Source organism: Myotis yumanensis, unplaced genomic scaffold (genome assembly GCF_028538775.1).
Source record: "Myotis yumanensis isolate MYYU_CA2020_CCGP unplaced genomic scaffold, mMyoYum1.0.hap1 SCAF_8, whole genome shotgun sequence".
NCBI lineage: Eukaryota > Metazoa > Chordata > Mammalia > Chiroptera > Vespertilionidae > Myotis > Myotis yumanensis.
This window is the reverse complement of record NW_027223759.1, coordinates 24,975,151-25,001,701: the sequence shown is the minus strand read 5'-3', so window position 1 is coordinate 25,001,701 and position 26,551 is coordinate 24,975,151. Positions and strand designations below refer to the sequence as shown.

Sequence of the window (26,551 nt, the reverse complement as noted above, 5' to 3'; positions counted from 1 at the left end):
AGGAAACTGCAGGAGGGGAAGAAAGAAGAGACAGACACAGGTTTGCTGTCTTAACATTTTACTCGTCCTGTCAGTTAAAAATGGTGATGTCATGAGAAGTAACAGTTTAGGTTTAGTATGAGGAATGGAGTTTGCCTCACAGTTTGAGAGGCGTGCATTTCAAGTATTTTCCTATTTGATCTGAGCTCCTGCAGCAACCTGATGGCCAAGAGAATAATTATTTCCTTCCATACATTCGCTCAATGTCCGCCTGGTAATGTGTTTTAAGCTCTTTGCGTTTCAGCTTGAAGGCATCTGTCACCAGACCAGTTTCTGGGGTCCACGGTTCAGGGCTCAAACGAATTTTCATTGGAATTTCAAACTTTTCCAGACTTGCTGAGATGGTGTGGGAAAAAATACAAATGCAAAGTCATGAAAAATGTACCACTGAAATTCTTAGCAAAGAGTCACTGAGCACCCATCAAAATGCACAAGCAACCGCCCACGAATCTCTCTTCTAAGCAAGTTATCCCTCAGAAATGCTAGTATAAGCAAAAAAAATGTATGTATAAGAATTAGAATGGAAAAAATAAATTAAAATACATACCCGTCAATATAATGAGATAAATTATTACTTAGGCATAAAAATTAATGCAATTCCAGTCATCAAAAATGAGTTAGATCTATATGATATGGGTGTATAAAGTTTTTGCAACATATTCTAGGTTTAAAAAGAAGGCAAGGTTTTGTTTTTTTTAAATATTAGATAAACTTAGATGCATCTGGATGCTAGGACAAAAGGATACATAGTAAACTATAAACTGTATACACCTCTAGGGGATGGATTCAGGATTAAGAATAAAGAAATGTTCCTTTATGAAGTACCACTACACATCCCTAGGATGGCTATCAAAAGGATGGACAATAACAAGTGTTGGCAAGGATCCAGGGAAACGGAAAGCCTCATACAACATTAGTGGGAATGTAAAGCGGTGCTACCATTTTAAATAATTGGGCCCTAGCCAGTTTGGCTCACTGGATAGAGCATCGGGCTGGGGACTGAAAGGTCCCAGGTTCGATTCCGGTCAGGGGCATGTATCTTGGTTGCAGTCACATCCCGAGTAAGGGGTGTGCGGGAGGCAGCTGATCAATGTTTCTCTCTCATCGATGTTTCTAACTCTATCCCTCTCCCTTCCTCACTGTAAAAAAAAAAAATCAATAAAATATATTTAAAAAATAATAATTGGAAAAAATATTCTAGGCATTGAAAATAGTAGGGAAAAACAGAAAATGAAGCTGCAGCAATGAGAACATTGAGGCATGTGCATCATGGGAGTGGATGACCTGTGTGTTGCAGGGCCTGAAAGGGGGGACTAATAGTAGGAAAATGTGATTGGTTTCCTAGGCCTTGTAATATAATAGGATAAATAATTTAAGTGCTCTCATCCCACCTCAGTTCACAGGATCACTATAAGAATCACTCACCTGAAACAGCAGCTTCAGACAGCACTCTGAGTACCTCATTTTCCATCTCGCAGCTGTTGCACAGCTCCTCAAACGTCCCTTTAAGTCCTTTCTTTAGAGCAAGTTCTGTTAGTTCCTTTTTATTTGGCACAACAAATCCAATGACGTAAGAATGGTAACTGAAATAGACAAAGGATAACTTAGCAAGGTCATTGAATGGCACACCATTTAACTGGTTATGATTACGCTGACATTTTAGTAGCCAATCCTTCACTGCTTTACAGAAAATGCATGAGGCATACCGGGCACTGGCATACTGAGTTCACGCAACAGCCTCCTTTTCTGTCTGACTCACAGCACGTTCCAATGCTTTGGCAGAGGTCATTGCTAAATAAACATCATAACATTTCTTGATCATTTTCAAATATGCACAGGAATAGTCCCATGTATACATTTTTAAAAAGAAAATAAATATTAGAAAATTCTTTTTAAAAAAATAATTCACATCAACAGGTTAAACAAAAATAAAAGTTAATGTAAATAAGAAACTGTATCTAAAGAAAGTTGGCAATAAATCAAAGTAATGTGATTATACTGATTTTCACTTGTTATCATGAGAATTTATGTTGAAAGAGGAACCAAGCCCAGCTGGTGTCGCTCTGTGGTTAAGTGTCAACCTATGAACCAGGAGGTCATGGTTCAATTCCTGGTCAGGGCACATGCACCGGTTGCTGGCTCTGTCCCCAGTGGGGGCGTGCAGAAGGCAGCTGATCGATGATTTTTTTATAATCCTATATAATAAAAGCGTAATATACAAATCGACCAAACGGCAGAACAGGTCTATGGCGCACACTGACCACCAGGAGGCAGACACTCAACGCAAGAGCTGCCCCCTGGTGGTCAGTGTGCTCCCACAGGGGGAGTGCTGCTCAGCCAGTAGACAGGCTCACAGCTGACAAGCTCACCAGCAGTGGCCGGAGCCTCTCCTGCCTCCACTGCTGGCCACACAATACTTGGGTTATTACGCTGGAGAATAATTACATCACGTGCTACTGCCAGGGAAAGTGTAATCAGAACACCAATCTAAAATCTAACACATTTTCACCTTGGTTGCAGGCTCCTCCCTGGCCTGGGCCCTAGTCAGGCTCATGCAGGAGGCAACCAATGTGTTTCTTTCACATCAATGTTTCTCTCTCTTTCCCTCTCTATTCCATGCTTCCTAAAAATCAATGGAAAAAATATCCTCGGGTGAGGAATAAATAAGTAAGTAAGTAAATAAAATCCAACATGTTTTCCGAGAATGTACTTCTAGGATTTTAACTTTAAACTCCCCTTCCCAGCTGCCTTTAAGTCATCATGAGCTTTAACACAGCTTAAGGAAGAAGCCCTCAGCCCTGATCAGGATCCCAAGCAGGCTCACAACCCACAATTTCTTTCTTTACTCCCTTTCCTCTAGACTGGCTCTGGGAAGCCTCCCTGTGCAGAGGGACAGGTAGCGAGGGGTCCCAAGGCGGCAGGAAGGACTTTCTCTTCTTCAACTCCCTACCACAGAAGACACTGCAGTAAAATGTAAAGCAGAAAACACAGAGGGAGATGAGGAGGGAAGCATGAAAAGGTAAGAATTGGTGGGTGAATGGCTGTAATGAGAAGAGGCTGTTCCCAGAGACAATAGATCAGAAGCAAAGAAGACCCATATAGGAAGGAAATGCCAACAGCACACCAAATGTTCTAAGCAAAAGTTGCATGAATTTTACTTTCTTACCTGTTTGCATATGCACAAATGTTATCTATTAGTGAAAGATTCTTCAAAGCTGCCTCTACTTTCCCAAGAGCAACATATTCTCCTGCCTGGAGTTTTACAAGGTCCTTTTTACGATCTGTGCAAGATAAAAGCCAGGAGGGGGATACATGGCAGGATAACATTAATATTTAAGACACATAAATATTGGCCATTCTCTAAGCAATTTGCTATCAATTAAGTTCATTATAATACTTATGCTAAAATTGCAAGTATGTAATAAAAGTAAGTCCTAATTTTGACATTATTAAATACATTCTTTTTTTAAAATTAGCTTCTAAATAAGGGCCTCCCCTCATCAGGGCTTTGGTCATATTCCGCTAAACAGGTATGTTCCAGGTACACATTAATGCCAGGGAGGTAAAGAATATACTCAGTGCCACCTGAACAATTACTCTACCTGGAGAGATACATGTTGCAAAAACATATCTTTACAATGCGCTATGGTAGTGCTAAGTGTTAAGACTCTTCAACCTGCTGCTTTGGAAAAAATTGAATTGAGTCTTGTGGGAAGACTGAGCAACAGGCAAGTGGACCAGTGCTGGCAGAGAAAAGAGATGTGCCAGTTCAAATTACCACAGTAGAGAAGGAAGAAACCACCAGAAGTGGAGATGAAAGTGGAGATATGAACCAGGCCACAACGTGGGAACCTTGAACTGAGATTCTAGGAGCCACTAATAGCTTTCAGCAGGAAGTGGCCCAGTGGGGTCAGCATTTATATGGTCACAGAAGGGGCAGCCTAACATACTACCGGGATAACAGGGACAGAGAGATATAATGATCTTGAGGCCTATGTCATAAGGTCAATCAATGGGCTGTGGGTTAGATATGGGGAGCTGACTAAGCATCTTCTCCCAGGTGAGAAATACCAGTGACTGAGGAAGAGAACCTCAGGGAAGAGCAGGGGAAGGTATCTGTCACCCCACTGAGCTGTCAGGCCTTCCTGTGTTCTCACAGGAGAGGCAAGATCATGTCCCGACAGGAGAGAAGATGTCCTATAACCTCTAGACATTAAAGAAGTCACAGAAATCAATGTTCCCTATTACAATTCTGACTCTTTAAGGATTAACTAATAATAAGATGCTACTGCTGCTGAACAGATTCTGAGACCTCTTTACCTGTCTCACCTTATAATTCCACACACCCCTAACTTTTATATTCCACGTTCACAAAAAAGTATGAGACACTCACCAATAATCTTTAAACAACCATCAGGATGGAACTCCCCAATGTCTCCAGTACAGAACCACCTCTGCCCGTTTTCATCTTCAAGGAAATCAGCCTTTGTTTTTGCTTCATTTTTGTAGTATCCCATTGTCACAATCTGGCCACCAATAAGAATTTCACCCCTGGGGTGTGGTTTATCGGTATTAAAATATCCACCTAAGAAGCAGAATAATTTAGAGTTAATTCGGTATTTTTATCCCTATATGCATCATCTGAAAATTTGAAACTGTTAGTTTCTAAACAGGGACATCTGATTTCAATCCAATTAGAATTTCCCAAAGGAAATAAGGCACATACTATGAATTAACAAATTTCATCAATGTAAAACTGAAGTTTTAGGCACAAAACTTCAGGTGCTTAAACACAGCACTTATGCTTTTAAACTACTATTCTGAGGAGAAAATTATTCAAAAATCTAACATCTATTGTATAAAATAATTACATATACTACACAGGTAAACTTTAAAAATTTGGTAGATATTCTTAAATATCATACTAATTTACTAATAAAAGTATTAAATCATGCATTTAATGAGAGAATAATAAATTTCTGTATCAAATCAAATTCCTATATATCTAGACTTTTTCTTACAGATAATTTCAGAATACTCCAAGTTTAAATTTATTAAACATATTCACTAAAAAATTATATCTCAGCCGAAACCGGTTTGGCTCAGTGGATAGAGCGTCGGCCAGCGGACTGAAAGGTCCCGGGTTCGATTCCGGTCAAGGGCATGTACCTGGGTTGCCGGCACATCCCCAGTGGGAGATGTGCAGGAGGCGGCTGATCGATGTTTCTCTCTCATCGATGTTTCTAACTCTCTATCTCTCTCCCTTCCTCTCTGTAAAAAATCAATAAAATATATTAAAAAAAAAAATTATATCTCAGCCTTAGAATCTTTATCTTTACTTTGTATAAAAGAAAAAAAGCATTCAAACAAATCATAAATAATATTTACATGTTAACAGGATCAAATTAAAAAATTTTAAAGTAATTAGTATTTGCCCTGACCGGGTGGTTCAAATGGTTGGAGCATTATCCCATATACCAAAAAGGTTGCAAATACCTAGGTTGTGGGTTCAATCCCGGGTTGGGATGCAACTAATCAATGTTTCTCTCCTCCATCCTCTCTCTTAAAAATAAATTAACCTCAGGTGGGGATTTTTTAAAAAGTAATTAATATTTAAGTGCATATAACAGATTTTTATGAAATTATAGTAAAAATTTCCTTCTGATAATTCTGGGTTGAAGACCTCATGGAAAAGACAAAAGAAAAAAAATATGTAAAATTTTCTTAATAAATTTTATTAATTTGCTTCTACAAATAAAAGTTATGATTATGCCTAATTAACTGACATATTTAGCACATTTTTTGCCATAATTGTTACTTGTATTTATTTACTAAAATGAGCAAAATAAAAAATTACAATTCTTCAGAATCATCTTTGAATCAAGCAAAGTAAATGCATCCATATAGCTGTAGATAAAATATATATCTATTAATAAGGGACAAAAATAAGTACTTTTATATTCTAAATAAGGAAGAAAATGAAGCACAATTCTAATTTTTTAAAATATAGTTTTATTGATTTCAGAGAGGATGGGGGAGGGAGAGATAGAAACAATGATGAAAATCATTGCCTGGCTGCTTCCTACATGCCCCACACTGAGAATTGAGCCCACAACCCAGGCATGTGCCCTGACCAAGAATTGAATCGTGACCTCCTGGCTCATAGGTCGACATTCAAACACTTAACTATACTGGCTGCCAGACAGCACAATACTAATTTTGAAGTCTAATACTATACATATTAATGTTTTGTGGTTAAAATATGTTATTACCTTCCTCCCAGTTCTTTAATTTGATTTCACAGCAAATTAAAGGTGCTCCCACTCTGCCGGTATTGTAGTCCCACGCTAAAAAGGCAAATGAAAAAAGTCTTTGGTTAAAGTAGTTAATAAATGGCTTCATTTTTTTAAATTACCAAAAACAATGATTTATCCCAAAGCTTAGATATCCCCAGAGAATCCTTAAAAGCAGGTCACAAACTTGTGAACCACAGGCTGGGTGGCCCACATTGAGTTTTCCTTTTGTTTTGCATTGTTTTTAATCTAAATTGATTATTGACACTTAAAAAATCAAGACATTTTACATGTAAAGGTGCAATCTCCAGGAACAATGGGCCCACCTTCCCAGCACATCAGTAATTGTAGTCCCCATTAGAGGGCACATAGCCTGCTCCAGGTCTCCAGATTCCTCACCTACCACATTTTTTTATATCAGGGCCTGTTTCTCTCATTTAAGAAGCCGCCTGGTTCATGATTTTATAGCACCCCGTCTTAAGAAATGACAACCTCAGAAGTCTCCCTCACATATCAGTTATGCCACGCAGTGAGAGTTCAAAGACCAGGCTGGAGATTAAAATGGCTAATTTTCAAGAATTTGGGAAAAGAACCTACCATTTATCAGAAATAAAATGCCAATATTTAATACTTTACAGAGTTTTATTTACAACAAACTAACTGATTAAACACACATTCAATGTGTATCTTAAAAAAAGAAATTAAGATCCTCAAGAAAAGAAACCATATATGCAGGTACTTAAGAATGCTTGTTTATTTCCCACAAAACAAAAATATATAAAATACAGAGAATATAATTGAAAACAGGAAAATACAGGACTAATGCAAGATAAACCTGGCACATGAAGAGTACACAGAAGTACTCAAGGTAAATAAGAATCAGCAGTGAAGAGGTTCAGTTATCTATCAGTATCCAAAAAATACAAAGTAGAAACATATCTAATTCAGGAAGCAAAGTAACTTCCTCCCGCACAAGGGACACATGAGGCCCTATGGGGTTCACCTGGGAACCACCTGGAGAACAGGAGGATCTCCTCAACCACGTCACCATGGGAAGGATGAAAACTATATTCTCTAGACCTGAAACATTTCTGATTTAAGCCTTAATACACATACCTAAACAACTAGACAAAACACATTAATTTTCTACATAAACAAAACTTAAGAACTGACGTAATAAGTGTACAGAATACAGCCAATGCTTTTTACTAAAACTTCTTTTCTAGAATGCTAATTAGTTTATAATATTCCCTAGTTTATAATTTAGCATGAGAAACTTCTCTAGCTGAATTGCTATTAGATATACCTAATACATTCTAAACCCTTATGTAAATAATCACAGAACATGGAATTTACCACTACTGTGCCAGAAAGATACCGTAAACCCTCTTTGACATATTTGTAGAGAACAACCCATATCCAAAAAGAGAGTCGGAGCACCCAGCCTCTGCTGGAAACTCCACTCTGTGGAAGCACTAACCTTCTGAAATTGTTCCAGCCCCAGCAGTCTCAGTGAGTCCATAGCCCTGGCCAACGGGACAGCAAAAGCAGATATTCATGAATCGTTGCGTGGTTGCAGAAAGTGGAGCACCTCCACACATCAAAAGCCGAATATTTCCACCTAGCAAGCTCCGAACTTTCCGGAAAATAAACCTAGAAAAATTAGAGAAGTCAGAATTTTAAAGCTGAATGGAATGTCCCAAATCATTTAGACTTATCTCCCAATTTTGATAGTAAGTGCCTTATCCACGGCCACACGCCCAATTCAAGAGATTCTCTTAATCCACTACTTAAATCTTTTTTTAAAAATATATTTTATTGATTTTTCAGAGAGGAAGGGAGAGAGATAGAGTTAGAAACATCGATGAGAGAGAAACAATCGATTAGCTGCCTCCTGCACATCCCCCACCGGGGATGTACCCGAAACCCAGGTACATGCCCTTGACCGGAATCAAACCCGGGACCTCTCAGTCCACAGGCCGACGCTCTATCCACTGAGCCAAACCGGATTCGGCTTAAATTTTATTTTTTGAAAATTCAACTAAAGAAGATATGATCTTTTCGTAAAATTTTTTCAAGTAATATTTGAATTCAAAACTGTCAGGCTTAATTTTATATAATAATGGAAAACCCTTGCTAATGGACAGAGCAATGTTTTATATTATTCTAGACTACACATTATATTAATAGTGAATAATCCTATTGTATCTTTTTAAAATTTAGTATTAAAAGCAAATTATTTTTTTTGCTTTAGCTTACTTCATTAGAGATGTCTACATATTTATATACAACAATCTAACTTTAAAAAACATTTCACTAATTCAAGTTCCAATAAATTTATTGTTTAAAAATATCTGGTAAATTAAAAGAAAATAATTCAAATATTTAATTGAAACATTTCTGAAAATACACTAATAAAAGATTACTCACAACCCTGATCAAAAGAAGGGTTTGGTTTTTTTTTTTTTTAAACTTAAAATAAAGATTTTAAAGTATTTTTTTATTGATTTTTTACAGAGAGAAAGAGAGAGAAACACCAATCAGCTGCCTCCTGTACATCTCCTACTGGGGATGTGCCCGCAACCAAGATACATGCCCTTGATCGCTCGCTATGACATGCACTGACCACAAGGGGGCAGCGTGGAACAAAGGGAGGCCCCGGCTGGAAGCCAGCAGCCAGGGAAAGGAGGTTCTAATTGCTGGCCAGACCTAGGGACCCTACCTGTGTACATATTTCATACACCAGGCCTCTAGTATTCCCATAAAAAATAATCTGAATAATTTAGAAAATACTACTTTCATTTCTAAATTCTACAATATTGTATAATTAAATCTTACTCTATTAGCACTACAAAAACAAAAAAATTAATAGATCTGTAGTAAAACTGGTCATTTAACACTTTAAGCACAAAAATATATTGCCATTTTATATTCATATTGAAATAAGTTTAAAAAGAGAATTAAAATAATTCAAATCACGTGTCCATATAAAATATAAGCACATTAAATCAAATAAAATGGCAATCTTTTAATTGCTCATATTTGTATGCAAGATGGAATTTTTAAAGAGTCCCTCTTATTTTTTTAAATATGTTTTTATTGATTAAGGAGAGGAAGGGAAAGGGAGAAAGAGATAATATCAATGATGAGAGAGAATATCACTGATCGGCTGCCTCCTGCATGTTTCACCCTTGGGATTGAGCCTGCAACCCAGGCATGTGCCCAGACCAGGAATCGGACCATGACCCTACTAGTTCACAGGTCAACGCTCAACCACTGAGCCACACCAACTGGGTATCCCTTTTACTTTTTAAAACAAATTTATTCTGCCCTAACTGGTTTGGCTCAGTGGATAGAGTGTCAGCCTGTGGACTGAAGGGTCCCAGGTTCGATTCTGGTCAGAGGCATGTAACTGATCCAATAGGGGATGTGCAGGAGGCAGCTGATCGATGTTTCTAACTCTCTATCCTTCTCCCTTCCTCTCTGTGAAGGATCAATAAAATATATTTTTAAAAATAAATAAATAAATAAAATTTCTTTCTTACCACTACCTCAATTAACAGGGCTACTGATCTGAACAAAGCAACTCAATTATCCAGAGGGAGAGCCTTTCCTTACCTGTCACACAGGGGAGTACTTCGCCCTTTGGAAATCTGTTCCATTTTATAATTATAGGCCAGAATAAACAGATTACGTTGAAAACTACTCATTTCATTTACTTTATTCATGACATTTTTGTAGATTCGATCCATGATTTCCTAGACATATAAAAATTAGTTAATAGTTAATGATGTTATCAGCTGCCTTACACATATTAAAATCTTCACATCGAATTAATAGTTCTATCAATAGAGACATTTTAAAAGATATATCCCATCAGGAATACATTTTTAAGATAACAGCCAAAATTAGTTTTAAAATGAGGTTTCTGTGAAAATAATTTTTAATAACATATAAGTAGATGTTCATTAATTAGTAGTAAAAAAAGAGAAAAGCATTTGGGCAGTAATAAATCATTGATTTCTTATATTGCTTTTCATCTTATTTATTCTGAACTAAAAACTGAACTCATTAAGTAAATAAACAACTATATGAAATGGTTTTAGTTATAGAGTAGCACATTCTTTGCTCTAAAGAGGACCTTGGGTTATTTTGGTTAGTTTTGTCTTTCAATGCTGCACCCAGGAATTTTTCCTTGTCTGCACTATATTTTGCTTGCTAGGTCTATTACTACTATGAAATATACTAATGACTTCACATAGAGTTTCCTCTACAATTTCAAATTATAGTGAATTTTTACATGAACTGAAAATTTAAAGCAACATAGTACTAAGAAAACGATATACCTATAGAAATTCCAAAATTGCCAGTCATTTATGTTTGATTTTGGAATAACTATGTAATTGTACTTAGACATGAGCACTCAGATATCTGATCATAATTTCCAACACTTTCAAACAAAATCAGAAAGCCACATAAGACTTACATAAGGAGAGAAATCATTGTGTCTCAGTTCCATTAACCTTACTCTCAGGCCCCTCCCATTCAAAGTGGCACCAACTTCTCAGCCACTTTTTTTGGTGTCTTGGCCAGACTTTCCTGAGGACTCAGGAGGTAATTACACTACTTGCTTAGAAGGAGGTAATCTTAACCCTTCTCTCCTATCTCCTGCTGAACTTCAAGTTTCTACTAAAAGCAAACAAACCTCATGAAAAGAATTTGAACAACTATTTAGAGAAAGGCACTGATGATATAATAAAGACAGACTAAATCTATAGAGCTTCAAGTAATACAGAAAATCAATGAGGATAAACCCTACCTGACCACCTCAACCACAGTATCTTTCCCACTAGCATGTATGTCTGCAGCAGGTGACTCTTATTGAGAATTCAATACTAATTAGTGGTCAGTTCTTACCGGAACAGCTGCCATCAGTGTTGGCTTCAACATGGACGTATCCCCTTTGCTTCCTTTTTTTATTTTTGAAGACTATAGAGAGAAAAAGTGATCTATATGTAGTGATTCTTCTTTTAAAATTCAATGAGATTCTTAGATTAAAAAAATTATAAATTCATCATTTTAACTTATAATCTAAAAAGCAAGTGCTTATTTTAAAATGAACTGTCATCTTCACAATATAATGTCAAACTGTCAGGGAAAATGCGTTAAAAATGACTGATTTGTTTGTATCTCAAGTCATAGACACTTAATTTACCTGATCTGCTAACGTCTGTGGTGAAGAGTAACCAATGCGGCATCCGTGAGAAAGACAGACAAGCTCTGCACTCAATTCCAACACGTGGGCCAGAGGCAAATAGCCAATGTAAACATCTTCCTCTCTGAAAGAAAAGGGAGATGTGAGAAGAAATGGTCAGGTGCACTCTCTCCGAAAAGTGACTACAGTAGGAGCAAGCTTGAGAAGGCACATGGGAAGGCCCTCAGAGCATCAATTTGACTCCATGTGTGGTGTTGTGTGAGAGGAGAGCCAGGGAGGCGTACTATAACAGACAAACACTGGCCTCCCCCCACATTTACTCGCTAAGACATACCCCAGGTGTGGAATCCTTTCCGCCATCCCCGTGATGCAAGCAATGATGTTGCTGTGGGACATCATGACCCCCTTAGGAAGTCCTGTGGACCCGCTTGTGTACATGATTACTGCAATATCTGAGGGTGCCGGTGTGCTCTGAGGTTTGTTTTCTGTATTGGAGAAAAACACATACACAATACGCTTCTAAGAAATCTAGCCAAAGCCCCGGTTTTCTTCATAATAATGTGTTTATTAACTCAATTCAACAATTATTCATTGTAATCACACAGGTCAAGAAAATAGATCAAGTCCCAGCACATAAGGAACATATAGTCTGTTGGGATAGACTAACATAAATCTATCATAATAAAAGCTATGAAGAAAAATAAAGATAAGTAAAGCCATTTAGATGAAAGTCAGGAGAGGCCTTTCTGGAATTGATATTCTAGTAAAAACCTGAAGAAAGTGAGAAAGAGCCAGGAAATCCCTGAGACTGGGAGATTGTTTTAAGGAGAAAATAAGCAGGTACAAAGGCCCTAAGGAATGAATGTGCTTGGCATAAGTACAGAGCAGTAGGAAAGGTGGTGGGGAGGAGCGAGCAAGAGAAAAGTGGCAGGAAGGAAGGGGAAACAGCAGTGGGGCCCACATCATGTAGAGCCTTCGAGGCTACGCTAGGATTTAGGATTTCACTCCGGGAGAAAGCAATGTCCATCATGCTGGACAAGGATCACTTTGGCTGCTGTGTGGCTATCTAACTTAAGAAAGGCAAGGAAGGAAGCAGAAAGATAAAAGGCTAGCCCAGGTATGCAACTAAAAATTGGGGTGATGGACAAGGGTACCTAGACATTTGCTAAAAAATGTTCTCTGCTTCACAGTGGTAAGTTAACTTGGCTACACTCGGAATCCTGGATTAAGGACAATGTCCTCCATTTGACAAGCCTAAGGACAGCAGCCAACATCCCACAGAGGAGACAGGGTAGAAAAAGAGAGGTGGGCCGTGGGTGGCACTGATGACCTGCCTGAATTAATCCAGGAACTACCCTAAATGTGGACTTCCTAAGTAAGAAGGGGGAAAGTTTAACATGTTCTCAAGTGAACCCTTCCTCTCCTGCCTGCAGACTTTTTTGACAACTGTTCCTATTCAAGTCCTTACTCCCTAATCTACATCCATGCCTTCATCCCACTTCTTGGAACTTGCTCTCTGAGGTGACATCTGCTAAGTCGATGGTCCCCTTGCCCTCCCTGTGTCATCCAGCTCGTCCTGTGCACCTTGTCCTGCTGACTCCTGCCTCACTGAGACACGATTTCTCCCTTCCTCTCTGACCAACTCTGGGTGGCATCTGAATGCACCACTCTCCATGGGTGACCTCACCTACTCCACAGCTAATTAAAACCTAACTGCCAGGCACCTAAGCTGTCTGTTGTAGCAGCAGTTTAAACAGGAGGTGCTGGCAGCAAGCAATCTCATCCCCTTTGGGGGCTAGAGCTGTGCCCCTCGAAGTGAATTGGAAAGCTCTCTACCCCTGGTAGAAGAAAACAAAGAAACACACTGCTTCTGGCTTCTAAATCTTCTAACTCCAAACTTCACTGCAGAGTATGAGACTTGTATAGTCACTGCTCACTAGACAGTGCCATCTGAATGCCCCACCAGCACCTAAAATTCAATCTGCCCAAAATTAATGTCAGCATAACCCCATTCCAGCGTTCAGCCAACGCTTACACTGAATTAGTCACTAAGTGTCCAACTAGAAAGGAAATACACCCAAGCATCTAAACAGCTTTCTATGATATCCTTAAAAACACCAATATGCTTGCTGACATTTTCTGACACCTGTTTGAGAGAAGGAAATCCCGGAGTCACTGTGCCTAGGTGTGCTAGCTGGAGGATAAAAAGATGTCCCCTCTAGAAGAGGTACCGTTGGAATAGAGAGTAAGAGGAGGGATCTTGGTTTAGCTATCTTTTAATACTCACAAATAATTATTCCACAGAGGACAAATTTAATGCCATTATTTATAAAATTAACTTTAAACCATCTAAAACTGCCAGATAAAGGAAATGGAAAAACTGTGTCAAGTAAAACATGTTTAAAACTAAATATGAACAAAAATAGATACAGAGGCAGAGCAGCCTCGAACAGACTGTCAAACTATAGCGGGAAGGCAGGGGAGGGTTGTGGGGCAGGAGGGGAGGGTAGGGGAGGGTAAGAGATCAACAGAAGGACTTGTATGCATGCATATAAGCATAACCAATGGACAGAAGACACTGAGGGGTAGGGGAGGGCAGGGGATTGTCAAGGGCGGGGAAAAAAGGAGACATACGTAATACTCTGTAATACTTTAAGCAATAAAACAATTTTAAAAAAACTAAATTCAAATAAATACTATTTTTAGAACTTGTAGGTTACTGCTTGTATTTTTCCTTTTACCTTTCTTGAAAGGGTAGATGAAAGTATACCCAGAGTAATCTTACTCCGAGAGAGATGGTCTAGAAATTATTCTGGAAAGCATGGTCCCTGCAGAGCGCACAGAAGGGACAGGGAGCTGCGACATACCCGTGCTCGCCTTGGCTCCCAGAGCCTGCACTGCGGCCATGGTGTGCACAATGACGCCGTTGGGGAACTCGGACCAGGTAGGCAGCTTACCATCGACAGTGATGATGTGCCGCAGGCGTGGGGCTAAAGAAACTATATCCTGGAAACACACAAGCATTCACCATGTTCATTATTCTTCATGAAATAGTTTAGCAAATGGTCCAGGTCAGAAGAAAAGCAGTTTACCATATTCAATGAATTATTACCTTCTTGCCTCAAAATAAAGGGGGGGGGGGGTATGAATGCCCCTTTTTCAGATGAAATATTGGTCTGAAATTTAAATTACTATTTTTTAGCACCACATTTACTGGTATCTCTGCTCTTTGGTAAAACCCTGATCAACAAAGTTACTTCCTCATAAAACGGGCATGTACTGGTAAACATAGGCGGTCTTAACAGCAGGGAGCCAATCTCCTTATGTAGTAAGAGGCTAATAGATGCAGAGGAAGGGGGAGGAATGGCACTCATTTATAAACTTGTGTATTTTTTTAAATCAGAAATTTTTTTTTTTTAAATATATATATTTTATTGCTTTTTTTACAGAGAGGAAGGGAGAGGGATAGAGAGTTAGAAACATCGATGAGAGAGAAACATCGATCAGCTGCCTTTTGCACACTCCCTACTGGGGATGTGCCTGCAACCAAGGTACATGCCCTTGACCGGAATTGACCCTGGGACCCTTCAGTCCACAGGCTGACGCTCTATCCACTGAGCCAAACCAGTTAGGGCCAGAAATTATTTTTTAATAGGGAGTTATCTAGAAGTTAATGAAGCCAATTTTTCCTGTAGTTTCATAAAGTCTCTTTCCCTTTAAAAAATTCTCAAAACTCATAATGAATCAATGCTTCAGAAATAAAATTATTAGTTTAAAAATAACCCTTCAAAACTAAAATTTAATCTAAAATAGACTAGAAAATAGATGAGTACAATAAAGGTTTATAAACTCCACCTTAGATATGGGAATATTAATAATTTTTAACTCTCTTGCACTAGTTATATGTATATATGAAATCCACTTTTTCTTTACTAAAGGAATAAAATGATATTCCTATAAGTTTATAAAGGTAATAAGGATTTTAAAGATCATAAAAGAACTAAGCATCAACAATAGAGCTCATGACACTGAAAATTCAAAAGTATCGGACAGTTATTAAAACAACTCCAGTCCTCACCTTCAACTTTCTTTGCAAGAGTTCTTTACTAGTAATGATGTTGGTCACCTCTGTTTCATTTAGTCCATGAACAATTGCTGGACCTCCTAGCGTCGCATAAAACGTAACAACTATAGGGAAAATAAGGTCAAGTCAACACTTGAACATTTCAAGGGCATGCTAAATGTAGGTAAAGCCTTTGAAAGTGGACATGAATCAGAAGGGAGCATACTGAACCCTCCATCATTAGATCCATAGTTTATGATCTAAATGTACTGTTTTCCTAAATTTTTAATAGGCTAATTAACATTATGCCTACTCACTCTATCCTAACTTCCCAAGGTTTCCAATATTTTAAAATTTAAAAATATTTACTTTTATTTTGTTTCACCTACAGATGTTACTATGGGACTGTCATATTAGAAGTAATCATATCTGACTTCTAAAATGTCAAATCTCAGTTGTTAACTACTTGATACTAAAATATGAAAAAAACATACCAATTAAGATAACACATTGTCAGATTTAAGGTATTACATGTTACAGTAATAGCATGAACAAGTGTCAGTACTGCTTATCCCAGAAAAATCTAAAGAAAAACATTCTTAAAAATGCTGAAATTAAATAATATGGGAGATTTTTATTTGCTTTCTGTTTAATTCAATAGACTTAAAGTGACTTTAAGAAATGATTAAAGCTTCTCAAAAGAAACACTTTATAAACCTAAACCTGTGGAAATAAAGTGTAACAATTTAAAAGGGGGAAAAAAAAACAGTGAAAGCATTTATAGCAAGAAATCTGGTAAAAGTACCTTTTCTGTTTCATCTAGAACAGGGGTGTGGAACCTTTTTCCTGCCAAGGGCCATTTGGATAGTTTTAACATCATTCTCGGGGCCATACAAAATTATTAACTTAAAAATTAGTCTGCTATATTTGGTCAAACATTTAATTAACTACCCCTAATACCTTGGCAGGACCAGACCCAATGATTTCTCAGGCCTGATATGGCCCCCAGGCCAGACTTTCCCCAGTCCTGATCTACAGGATAAGACAATGTCCATACTTAACATCACATTTTGGCACCAATAACTCTCAACTAAGCTTCCAGGACTACCTCAAAGACTGAGGCATCATGAATACCACTCAAAGAGATACAACATAAAAATTCTCTATCATTTATCTAGCACCTGGATTTGAGTACTGGAAGTGTTTTAAAGGGCAACTGCTACCTCTGATAGAAGTGGCCTAACAAAATGCCACCTTCAAAGGGGAAATCCTGAGAGATTATAGCAGTGTATAGGTATGGCTCCTTATACCCAGATAGTTCCCTATTAGAAGATTCAAGTCCCCTTACTACAGTGACTGCACCAATTGTTCCACAACTAGCTCCTTTTCCAAAAACAGATCAGCAATTTTAATAACAAGTTCTCCACTGACTGAATGCAAAGTGAAAAATAACATCAGAATTTTACTCGTAAGAGATATTTATAATAAAAGTCAGTATCATCTCTCCCACAATAACTGAAGTCCACTCTTCCAGAAGACAAGAAAAAGAAAGCCCACGTACGCTGGAAGTTATACATAAAGCACGCCTGTGCAGCAATCATCCATTCGGCCCTGGTTTCACAGAAGATAGCAATGTTGGTCTTTGGTTTCTGACCCAACACCTGTAAGCCATTTCCAAAATTCAAAGCTCTAACGTAGACATCTTCATAGGAGAGCCAATTATAGTGTCCAAGAATAACCTGGTAAAACAAACAAAAACATACAAATAGCTTTCAATATAATTTCTAGAAAGCCAGGATGTGCTCCAAATTTTGACTGAAAGTTATGTTTGCATGTAATTAAGCTATTTATTAACAAAAAGAAAATGGATTTCAAGTGAAAAATCTGTTTTAAAAACTAGCTATTTCTTGTTATCTTCTATGATAATTTAAATTTTTAACTGTATTTTGGGAGGGAGGTGTTTTTTTGTTTTCAAAAATATTCAGGGTTTGACAGGATCTTAAAGGTCACGTTTCTGGCTCAAGAGTCATATACTAATAATTCACTTATAGATTTCATTTATTTAAAGGATTTGGCTAATAACTAAAAATTTAGCCTAGTATCAAGTACTACTGACACCAAAATTTTACTTTTTATTTAGTTATGAATTCTTGGATTCGCTATCAGATGGAAAAATACAATACACAAAAAGAAAACTGGCCAGACCCAGGCTAAGAAAATGTTTGTGACGGTTCAATTTGAATGGCTGTATCTGACACTGGATAAGCGAAGTGAACAAGTCTCTCTTTCTGTGACCAGACTGGGACCAGAATACTCACTGGCACCGCCAGACATTCAATATTTCATCTGTGCTTTCCAGAAGTTCAGATAACATTGAGTCTACATTAGTAACAATCTCCTTTTAAAGCTGGTTAACATATTTTTATCTTTAAGTTAGATCAGACTATAAATCCCCAACTACATACAAACTGATGTAAAAGCTCCTTTCACTGCAAAAATATAGTTCCCAAATATGGCTTTGTCATCAATATATGTCACACACCTTAAAACCATCAAACCAGCCCTAGCCAGTTTGGCTCAGTAGATAGAGCATCGGGCCTGCGTACTGAGGGGTCCCAGGTTCAATTCTGGTCAAAGGCATGTACCTTGGTTGGGGGCACATCCCCAGTAGGAGGTGTGCAGGAGGCAGCTGATCCATGTTTCTCTCTCATCAATGTTTCTAACTCTCTATTTCTCTCCCTCTCTGTAAAAAAATAAAATATATTTTTTAAAAAAGCATCAAACCATATTCATTTTCAAAAATAAATACACTTAACAGATTTTCAGAAATAAGATGAAGATAAAAATTGAAAAAGGATAAATGCTGCCCTCTAGTGTCCTATTCCATAATGAACTTAAGAAATACTTATTTTGATGGATAACATGACTGTATTTAAAATATTTATTTAATGTTAGTGGTCCCAAACTCTCACCTTGCTCTTCACCCCCCACAAAATCCCACTCTTACATCAGCTGTAAATGGTCGTCCCCTTTTCACTGTTCCTGCTGCAATACAATGAGTGCATGCAGAAGACAAAGAGGGAGAGAAAAGCCTAGCTTGTTTAACATGCAGTGGAAACACCCACTGTCCAGTCTGCAGAACTGCCCACAGCTGCCACTCAGACCAACAGAAAGCAGCCTTAGCACAGCACCCTTTCCCATTGAGGAAGGCTAACAGAAAATATCTGCCTCATCTATTATCTACAAAACCTAAAAATTAATTCACTTTCTAATGAGCCTAATTTCAAACAAGGAAATATAATAGGATTTCTGTACCAGAGTTTATTTAAAGACTTCTGGAAAAGTTTGATGAATCGAAAATAAAGCAAGACAGCCTGGGTTCCAGTTCTGGCTTCACCCCTTGCTAGCTGTAATGTCCTTGGGTAGGTTACTCAACCTATCTGTGCCTGCCTGTTGTCATCTAAAGTAAGTCTGATAACACTCAGAGCTATTGTAAGTTTTACCTAGGTTGATATATGTAAAGCTCTTACAAGAGCCTTGCTCTAAGAAATGCTGATAAATACCAGCCATGATCATTATCTCCATATTGCAAATAAAGAAACTGTGGCAAATTTGCTAAATAAGTTTTCCAAAGTCATATAGCTAGTAAGTGAAAAAGGTGAGATTTAAACCTGTACTCTGGATCTAGAATCCAGATTCTTAACCACTATATTATACTGCCTCTAGGGCATCGTATCCCCTGCTTCAAATCAATAATGGCAGGTTCTTCTCTATTTGTGGAAAGAAATTCTTAAAATCCATGCAACTGCCACAACCCAAGGAGGACAAGACATGATGTGTCCAATGGAAGCTGCGTTTAAATCAGGTGCCACAGACAGCAGGTGCCACCCTAAAACCTAGAGCAATCTCAAGCACACACATGTGCTTCTGGAACTGCCAGGAGTTTAGGGTTTCATACCCAAAACTGCCCTAGACATTCTATCCCAAACCTTGGTAGACATGCAGGTGCAGAAGTGCCCCACACCAGCAAGAGTTCTTAATGTCTTAGTGAAAATTCAGGACAAATCGGCGCTGGCGACTACAAAGAGGCTAGAACACAGCCTAGCCCCCTTCCTACCCTGTTTCTCCTGCCATGTCAGCAAATCTGATAGAAGTAGGCCAGTCTTGTCCCTTGCCACCACTTCTAAAAGTTCATCTTATGCAGAGAAAATTCAAAGGCAACGAAAGATCACCTTACCTTTTTAAAACTTTTTCCATTTGGTTGTATTTCATCTTCCTCATTTAAAACTTCACGTGTTCCAAAGAGTCTTTTGTCCTGAAATTTGTTTTTTGCATACATAAAAACTTTATCTAGTGTATCACAGCCAGGGTATAATACTGAGGCCAAGCCATCCACACTGTTAACAGATCTGTATGCAGACTCAGGTTTTGAATTTACAGGCTTTGCTTTAATTTGGTTTGATTTTTCTTGTCTTGACTCAGACAAAAAATAATATGGAATGTATGTTAAAATAGTATAAAGTGATATGATAAAATGTATCAAATATAAAAGAATGGGGTGGATAGTCTGTTTTAGCTTCATGGTTGATGGTTTTGAAGATACGTGTTTATTCATAACTGCTCAAAATGTAGAAGTAACAGATTTCCGTAAGAACCTAGAAGGAAGAGAAAGAAATTAGTTCAAAATCATTTTAAATAACTTTAAAGAAAAATTCTTCATATTAATAAGCAAATTATTTTTCTTCCCCATCAAGCAGCAACTAGTGCACTGGCAGCAGACAAGTCCTACCCATGCTTGATATCTGTGAGACTCATCTGGACTGTATCTACTAACAATGGAGTTGCCACAGAGAAGTTTTCACACCATTCTGTAAAAATGCAGCTTTTTCCAAACTAACCCCCAGTATCCACAAACATTTCCCAGTGGCCTGGAGGGAGCAAGCCAGAAGACCTACAAATGAATTGGAGACCAAAACTGTACCATTTCCTGTTCTTCAGAATCTTTACATTAGGATGGCAGCACTTTGCATATTCAGCATAGCCTCATCAATGTGAGAGAGACACATCCCTTGGTTGCCTCCCACATGCACCCTGACCAAGGCAGCAACCGAGGATTTGCCCTTGAACCACTAGAATTGAACCAGTGATGCTTCAGTCTGTGGAACAATGCTCTAATCACTGAGCAACCAGATAAGGCTAAAATGTTATGCTCATATGCATGCATACAAGTCCTTTGGTTGATCTCTTACCCCCTCATCAACACCCCCCGCTCCCGCCTTCCCACATTGAACTGTCGTAAGCTGAAAATAACTGAAATTTTTTCAGAAAGATCCCTGAGAAATTTCATAGGACATCTCTTTATAAAAGGAGGAAAATTAGATCTATTTGATATGCTAAATTACACAAAAACTTTTGTCTAATAAGAATTATATTGTACTTATATGCACATAGTGATAAAATGAATTTTCCAGAAATTATATAAAATTCTAAAGAATCTACAATGTCCTGATGTTTTCACTTGTAATTCTAGTTGTTATCTGAAAATACTGTGTTGTAGAAAAAAAGCAAATTTCTTTGCCAACTGCAATGTAATCAGAGATCTTTAACCATGTCATCTTAAGCCTGTCATTTACAGAGTCGTCATATTACTCATACTTTTTTCCAGAGATTCATGAAGAGGACTCTGATACTCTAAAATACAGGTTTCTGATAAGTTTTAAGATCATACCTTTGAACTGGGTGAAAATTTGCAGAACTCTATGAAAAACTGGATTCATAAAACTTCTAACAGTAAGATTAAGACCAATAAGGCATTAGGAAGGTTGAGAACCACTGTCCTAGCCTGTGGAACTTTGTACTAACAAGTAACACTTTCCTCAACTGTATTCAACCTCTCCCTCTCAGCTCACACTTTCCCAGTTACTAAATCCAATGATGGTACTCAATTTTCCTCTCACAGGCACACTCCACAGTATTAACTGCTTCCTCCCCGCTTCCTCCCCGTGGCTGCAGGGACACCTGCTTCTGACTGTCCTCTCACTTCCCTGGCCACTCGTCAGGTCTCTTTGCAAAGGTAGCCTCCTCTCCCCAGCTCCATCCCAGGCCTCCTCCTTTTATTAGTCTCTGCAAAGGCAATCTCACTCACGCCAGGTTTCAGCCATCACCGCTACACTGATGGCTCCAAAATGGTAAACTAGTGATCACCTGAAATCTCATTCATCTCCTTCTCCCTCCCCTATATCATTCATCACCATGTCTGAGACTTTACCTCTACATCTCCATTTTCTCAATATTTGTGCTCATGATATAAGGCTATTGAGAATCAAATGGGCTAACATGATAGTACTTTGAAAAAGGGGAGAAAAACACTTAAATCTGAGTATTAGTATTTATTAAATTGAAACCTTGAAAGCAAGGACTTTCTCAAATTCATCTTCTCATTTATTCCCCTTTATTCTCCATGGCACACCTAGCACACTGCTTTGCATGCAGATGGCCTTTAGTAAATGTATTGCAATAAATTATTTGTATTGGCTTAATATATGTTCAATTGAAATATTCACATATTAAACAGCTTACATTTCCCAAATCATGTCATTATTTTTATCTCCTAAGAGGTAAGAATCACTTTGTAAAGTATAAACTATACTGGATACTTTTGATAATGATGTAGCTTATCTAAAGCTAGAAAATCCTGTCGCCTTTTTGGGCCTGGCTTCCCTGAAAACATCCAAATCCCATCCTTAAGTCCAAATCTCACATAAAGACTCTTACTTCCCAACAGTTCACTCTGAGAGGGGAAAACTTAAGCATTACAGAAACATTTAAGCTTTAAGCACCCTGAAGATAGGCAGAATGACTACTTGAAAATGTTCCCTGATTTTCATATCTTTCAATGTGAGTGACATTCTGATTAGGAACAAATACTGCTCAAAGGTTCTTAAACTCATTAGGTACCTTTAATTATAGCCTCAGAATGCAAGATTGTCATTCCAGTAAAATCTCACCACATCAGTTCAAATAACTGCCTAGATTTCCATCTAACTTGTAATCCTCATTATAACCTTCATTCACACACTATTTTTCCTTCACGGCACATCCTAACTTGTACTTGTATACTTATTCATATGATTTGTTTCATGTCGTTTTTCTGGTTTCCTCGGTGACTCAAGGATCACACCAATCCTGTTCACTACTGTATCCCAGCACCTTACATGGGGCCCGACCACACAACAGGAGTCAAAAGGCTCTCGCTGATTAATCGAATGAGGAATGAACTAATTATTTAAGCAGCAGGGAAGCACATAAACAATAAGAACTTGAAGCTTTGAGATCTGACTCCCCAAAACCAGACATGGCATGATTTTCCCCATAATTTGTCCATCTTTCATTTCTTACATCTTTCTTTCCTTCAAGGACATTTTACTCACAGAATAGCTCAGCTTTAAACCATCCAGTCCAAATGTCTTACCAATCCAGTACCTGAGACCCAAAGACACTAGGTGACTTGTCACATCAACCCTTACATACAATGGACTTCTCTGCCCTACACCCAACACTGCCATCCCACAGAATTAATTCTTTTTGTAGAAGAGAGAAACCAGGAAAAGCCTGACAGAAAATGCCAGAGTGATTACTAATGCCAGAGAAGCCTTACTAATCCATAGGGTCAGAACTGCACAGGAAGATGCCAGAAAACAAAAGAATAAAGTCTGTGAAACAGACTCCCAAGTCACAACACCTCTTCCTAGTAATAACCTTCTGAAACACTTGAGGAGCAACTCAGCAGCACCCTTCAACTCTGGGCACCAATCTGGGGAGACAAAAAGGTTGTCATGATCATGAAATCTAGTTCTCCTGACCACCCAAACAAAAATCCTGTTGTGGCAACTATTCAGCCAGCCCCAAGGAAGAGGTAGCCGAATCCTATCCTATGCTATCCTATATCCTATCCTGTATAATAAACCCTATATAATAAAACCCTAATATGCAAATCAACCGAACGGCAGAATGACTAGTTGCTATGTCACGCACTGACCACCAGGGGGCAGATGCTCAATACAGGAGCTGACCCCTGGTGGTCAGTGGGCTCCCTCAGGGAGGGGCACAGCTCAGCCAGAAGCTGGGCTCAGGGCTGGCAAGCACAGCGGCAGTGGCAGGAGCCGCTCCCGCCTGCAGCAGAGGTGGTGGTAAGGAGCCAGGGAGCAGGGGTCCCAGACTGCACAGCTGAGGGAACCTCCACCCCCCAGTGCACGAATCTCATACACTGAGCCTCTAGTATAGTAATAAGAGGTGAGAGCTCTGGATGTTTAGACAGGATATTCTGAATCCCGGCTTCTTTTCTCACTTGCTGTGATCTGGTGCAAGTTAACCTGCCCAGACTGCAGTTTTCTCCAGCTGTAAAATGGGAATAGCCACCAAGAGGATTGTTAATGATATAAAGACACCATGCATAAAGCTCTTAGTACAGTGCCTGGCATATTATAAAGGCTCAATAAATGTCAGCCGCTTGACATTTTGTTCAGCTGCAATCACTTTCGAAAGGCCTATTCCCTCTCTAGCTTCCATATAATTTTAAAGACGTTGTTCCGACCAGGCTATTTGAGGGGTCGTATATACAAGTAGAGCACTTTTTATTTTTAAACCAAACTGGGCAAACCAGTTCCATGACTCACTGCCTGGGGTTCCTCATCTATGAAACGGGCCTGAGGATAGCACCTACCCCCAGAATTTCTGGCAGGGAGCACGCCCTCGGTGCTACCCATCCTATTGCTGGTATGTAATTAAAACGCACTCAGGGAAAAGAAAACCAACTCTCTCTCTCGACCCCAAAACATCGATCGTCTTCATGCCAGTCCCATCACCACAGATCGTGGCCAGAACAAATACTAAGGTCGATCCACCTCACACACCCAATTTCTTCTCACACCCGCAGCAAGACACCCCCACCCACCCCTCCAGCAAGGGACCGCGTCAGAGCCCATCCATCCCAGTTATCAGCCCCCACCCTGCCCCGCCCCACCCCCACAGCGCCGGGAGACCCCGTGCATCCTTCCTCCACCGGACAGCGCCGCGTCTCCAGCCCCGGTCCCCGCCCCCCACCCCGCTCACGTGGGCGCTCTGGCCCAGGCCCCACGTCACCGGCTGCCCGGACCCCACCGAGGTGCCTCCCACTCTGCCCCGCAACTGGTCCCCACGCCGCCGGCCGGCTCGGGACACCCGCCCCCCCGCCCCGGAGCCGGGCTCGGCGGCCACGTCCGGGCCCCAGGGACCCCAGGCGGGCCGCGCTCCTCCTCCGCGCGGGGGCCGCCCTCGGGCGCAGCCCGACCGCACGCCGAGGCCGCACCGCCCACCGGCCCCGCCGCTCCCACAACAAGCGCCGCACTCACTGCGATGCCGGGCTCCGGTCCCTGCGGCCTCGGGCCCGCGCAGGCCTGGCTGCGCCCCAGAGCAGTCCCGTCCCGCGCCACCTCCTGGAGACCCCGGCGCAGCCGCCGCGGCCGCACTGCGAGGGGGCGACCGTCCGCTGCCCCGTCCGCCGCCGCCGCCTCGTCCCGGCCCGGCCGCGGCGACCACTGCGGCGCCGCTCCCGGCGCCGGCACACCAGCGTCTGTTGAGCCGAACCGCCCGGGACGCGCTCCCAGGCCGGCGCTCGTTGCATATGCAGAAAGGCCGCCGCCCATTGGCCCGCGGGCGGTGGCGCGTGCCGGGCTGGGCCTATCGAATTCCGGCGGGGAGCGCGAGGCGGGGGCCCGGGCGGAGCGGGGTTACTACGGGTCAGTCGGCGGAGCGGTGGCGGAGGGGACCCAGCCGATGCCGCAGCCGCAGCCGCAGCCGCCGCGGGGCGGGAAGGGGGTTGGCCGAGAAGGAAGGGGCCGCGGCGGCGGGAGGAGGGGCACCAGGTTCTGCGGCCCGGACTAGAGCCGAGGGGAGGTGGGTCCCCCCTGGGGGGGAAAGGCCACAACCAAAAGAACGGAAAACGCAGTTATTGCTGTAAAGTCTGCATCTAGATCATGACTTACTATGCATATTATTTTCATTGTTAACTGGATTCGTTATCCTGTTCTTGCATAAATTTCTGCCATTTTTGTCAAAATGATTTTTGGAAACGCCAGCAGCGAGGGGGGTCAAAAATTCAAGGCATAGAAACCGGTTTGGCTCAGTGGATAGAGCGTCGGCCTGCGGACTGAAAGGTCCCACGTTCAATTCCGGTCAAGGGCATGTATCTGGGTTGCCGGCACATCCCCAGTAGGAGATGTGCAGGAGGCAGCTGGTCGATGTTTCTCTCTCATCGATGTTTCTAACTCTCTATCTCTCTCCCTTCCTCTCTGTAAAAAATCAAAATATATTTTTTTTTTTAAAATAAAGGGTCGTTCGGACCCCCAAAGGAGTCGCGACCCACAGGTTAAGTGCCGGGAGCCGGTCCGCCCTTGCTGTGTCAAGGGACCTGGCATATATGGCATACTGTTCTTAATATGTTTGCTCACCTTCTTGGTGCTATGTGTTTTAACCAAGGTCACCTCTCCAAGAAAGGTTGTTTCCCCAGGTAGGGATTTTTCCCTGAAGTTAGGGAGGGAATAAAACCTCTTAACTAAATGCCAGGAGGGTAGTTAATCACTTTAACTAGGAACAATCACACTTAAGCTACATAATCTTTACTCCCTGGAATGGAGATAAGAAACGCCCTAACCTTTGGAATAGAGATTGATAGGATTGGAATAAACAGGTATAAATACAGATGTAACAAGACAACGGGAGACCCAGAACCTAGAGACAGAAACTAGACACAGAACCTAGAGACAAAACCTAGACACGGAACCTAAAGACAGAACCTGGCAACAGAACTTGGCTGGAGAACCTAGACAGAACATGGCAGGAGAACCTGGATAGAACCTGGCCGGAGAACCTTGCTACAGAGCCTGGCGACTGAACCTGGCTGGA

At 40.4% G+C, this 26,551-nt stretch overlaps 1 protein-coding gene and 1 non-coding gene across 3 annotated transcripts; one reads left to right on the top strand and one right to left on the bottom strand.

Moving 5' to 3' along the window:
* Positions 1-41: 41 nt before the first annotated feature.
* ACSL3 (acyl-CoA synthetase long chain family member 3) lies at positions 42-25,216 on the bottom strand. Of its 2 annotated transcripts, XM_070422237.1 has the most exons (15): positions 25,000-25,216; positions 19,848-20,265; positions 17,172-17,349; positions 15,626-15,735; positions 14,415-14,553; positions 11,882-12,032; positions 11,548-11,671; positions 11,250-11,321; positions 9,951-10,090; positions 7,813-7,985; positions 6,312-6,386; positions 4,433-4,624; positions 3,206-3,320; positions 1,465-1,622; positions 42-375 (listed from the first exon to the last, which is right to left on the bottom strand). In XM_070422237.1, exons 2-15 carry the CDS (start codon positions 20,223-20,225, stop codon positions 218-220), a joined length of 2,163 nt encoding a protein of 720 aa, XP_070278338.1. In that variant the 5' UTR covers positions 20,226-20,265; positions 25,000-25,216; the 3' UTR covers positions 42-217. The 2 variants fall into 2 exon arrangements, with proteins under 2 accessions (XP_070278338.1, XP_070278339.1); XM_070422238.1 differs by lacking the exons at positions 14,415-14,553; positions 15,626-15,735 and having other exon boundaries at positions 25,000-25,215.
* Positions 13,265-13,385, top strand: LOC139015883 (small nucleolar RNA SNORA68). The gene has a single exon (XR_011472533.1). It is a non-coding gene; the product is annotated as a small nucleolar RNA SNORA68 (small nucleolar RNA).
* Positions 25,217-26,551: the final 1,335 nt, after the last annotated feature.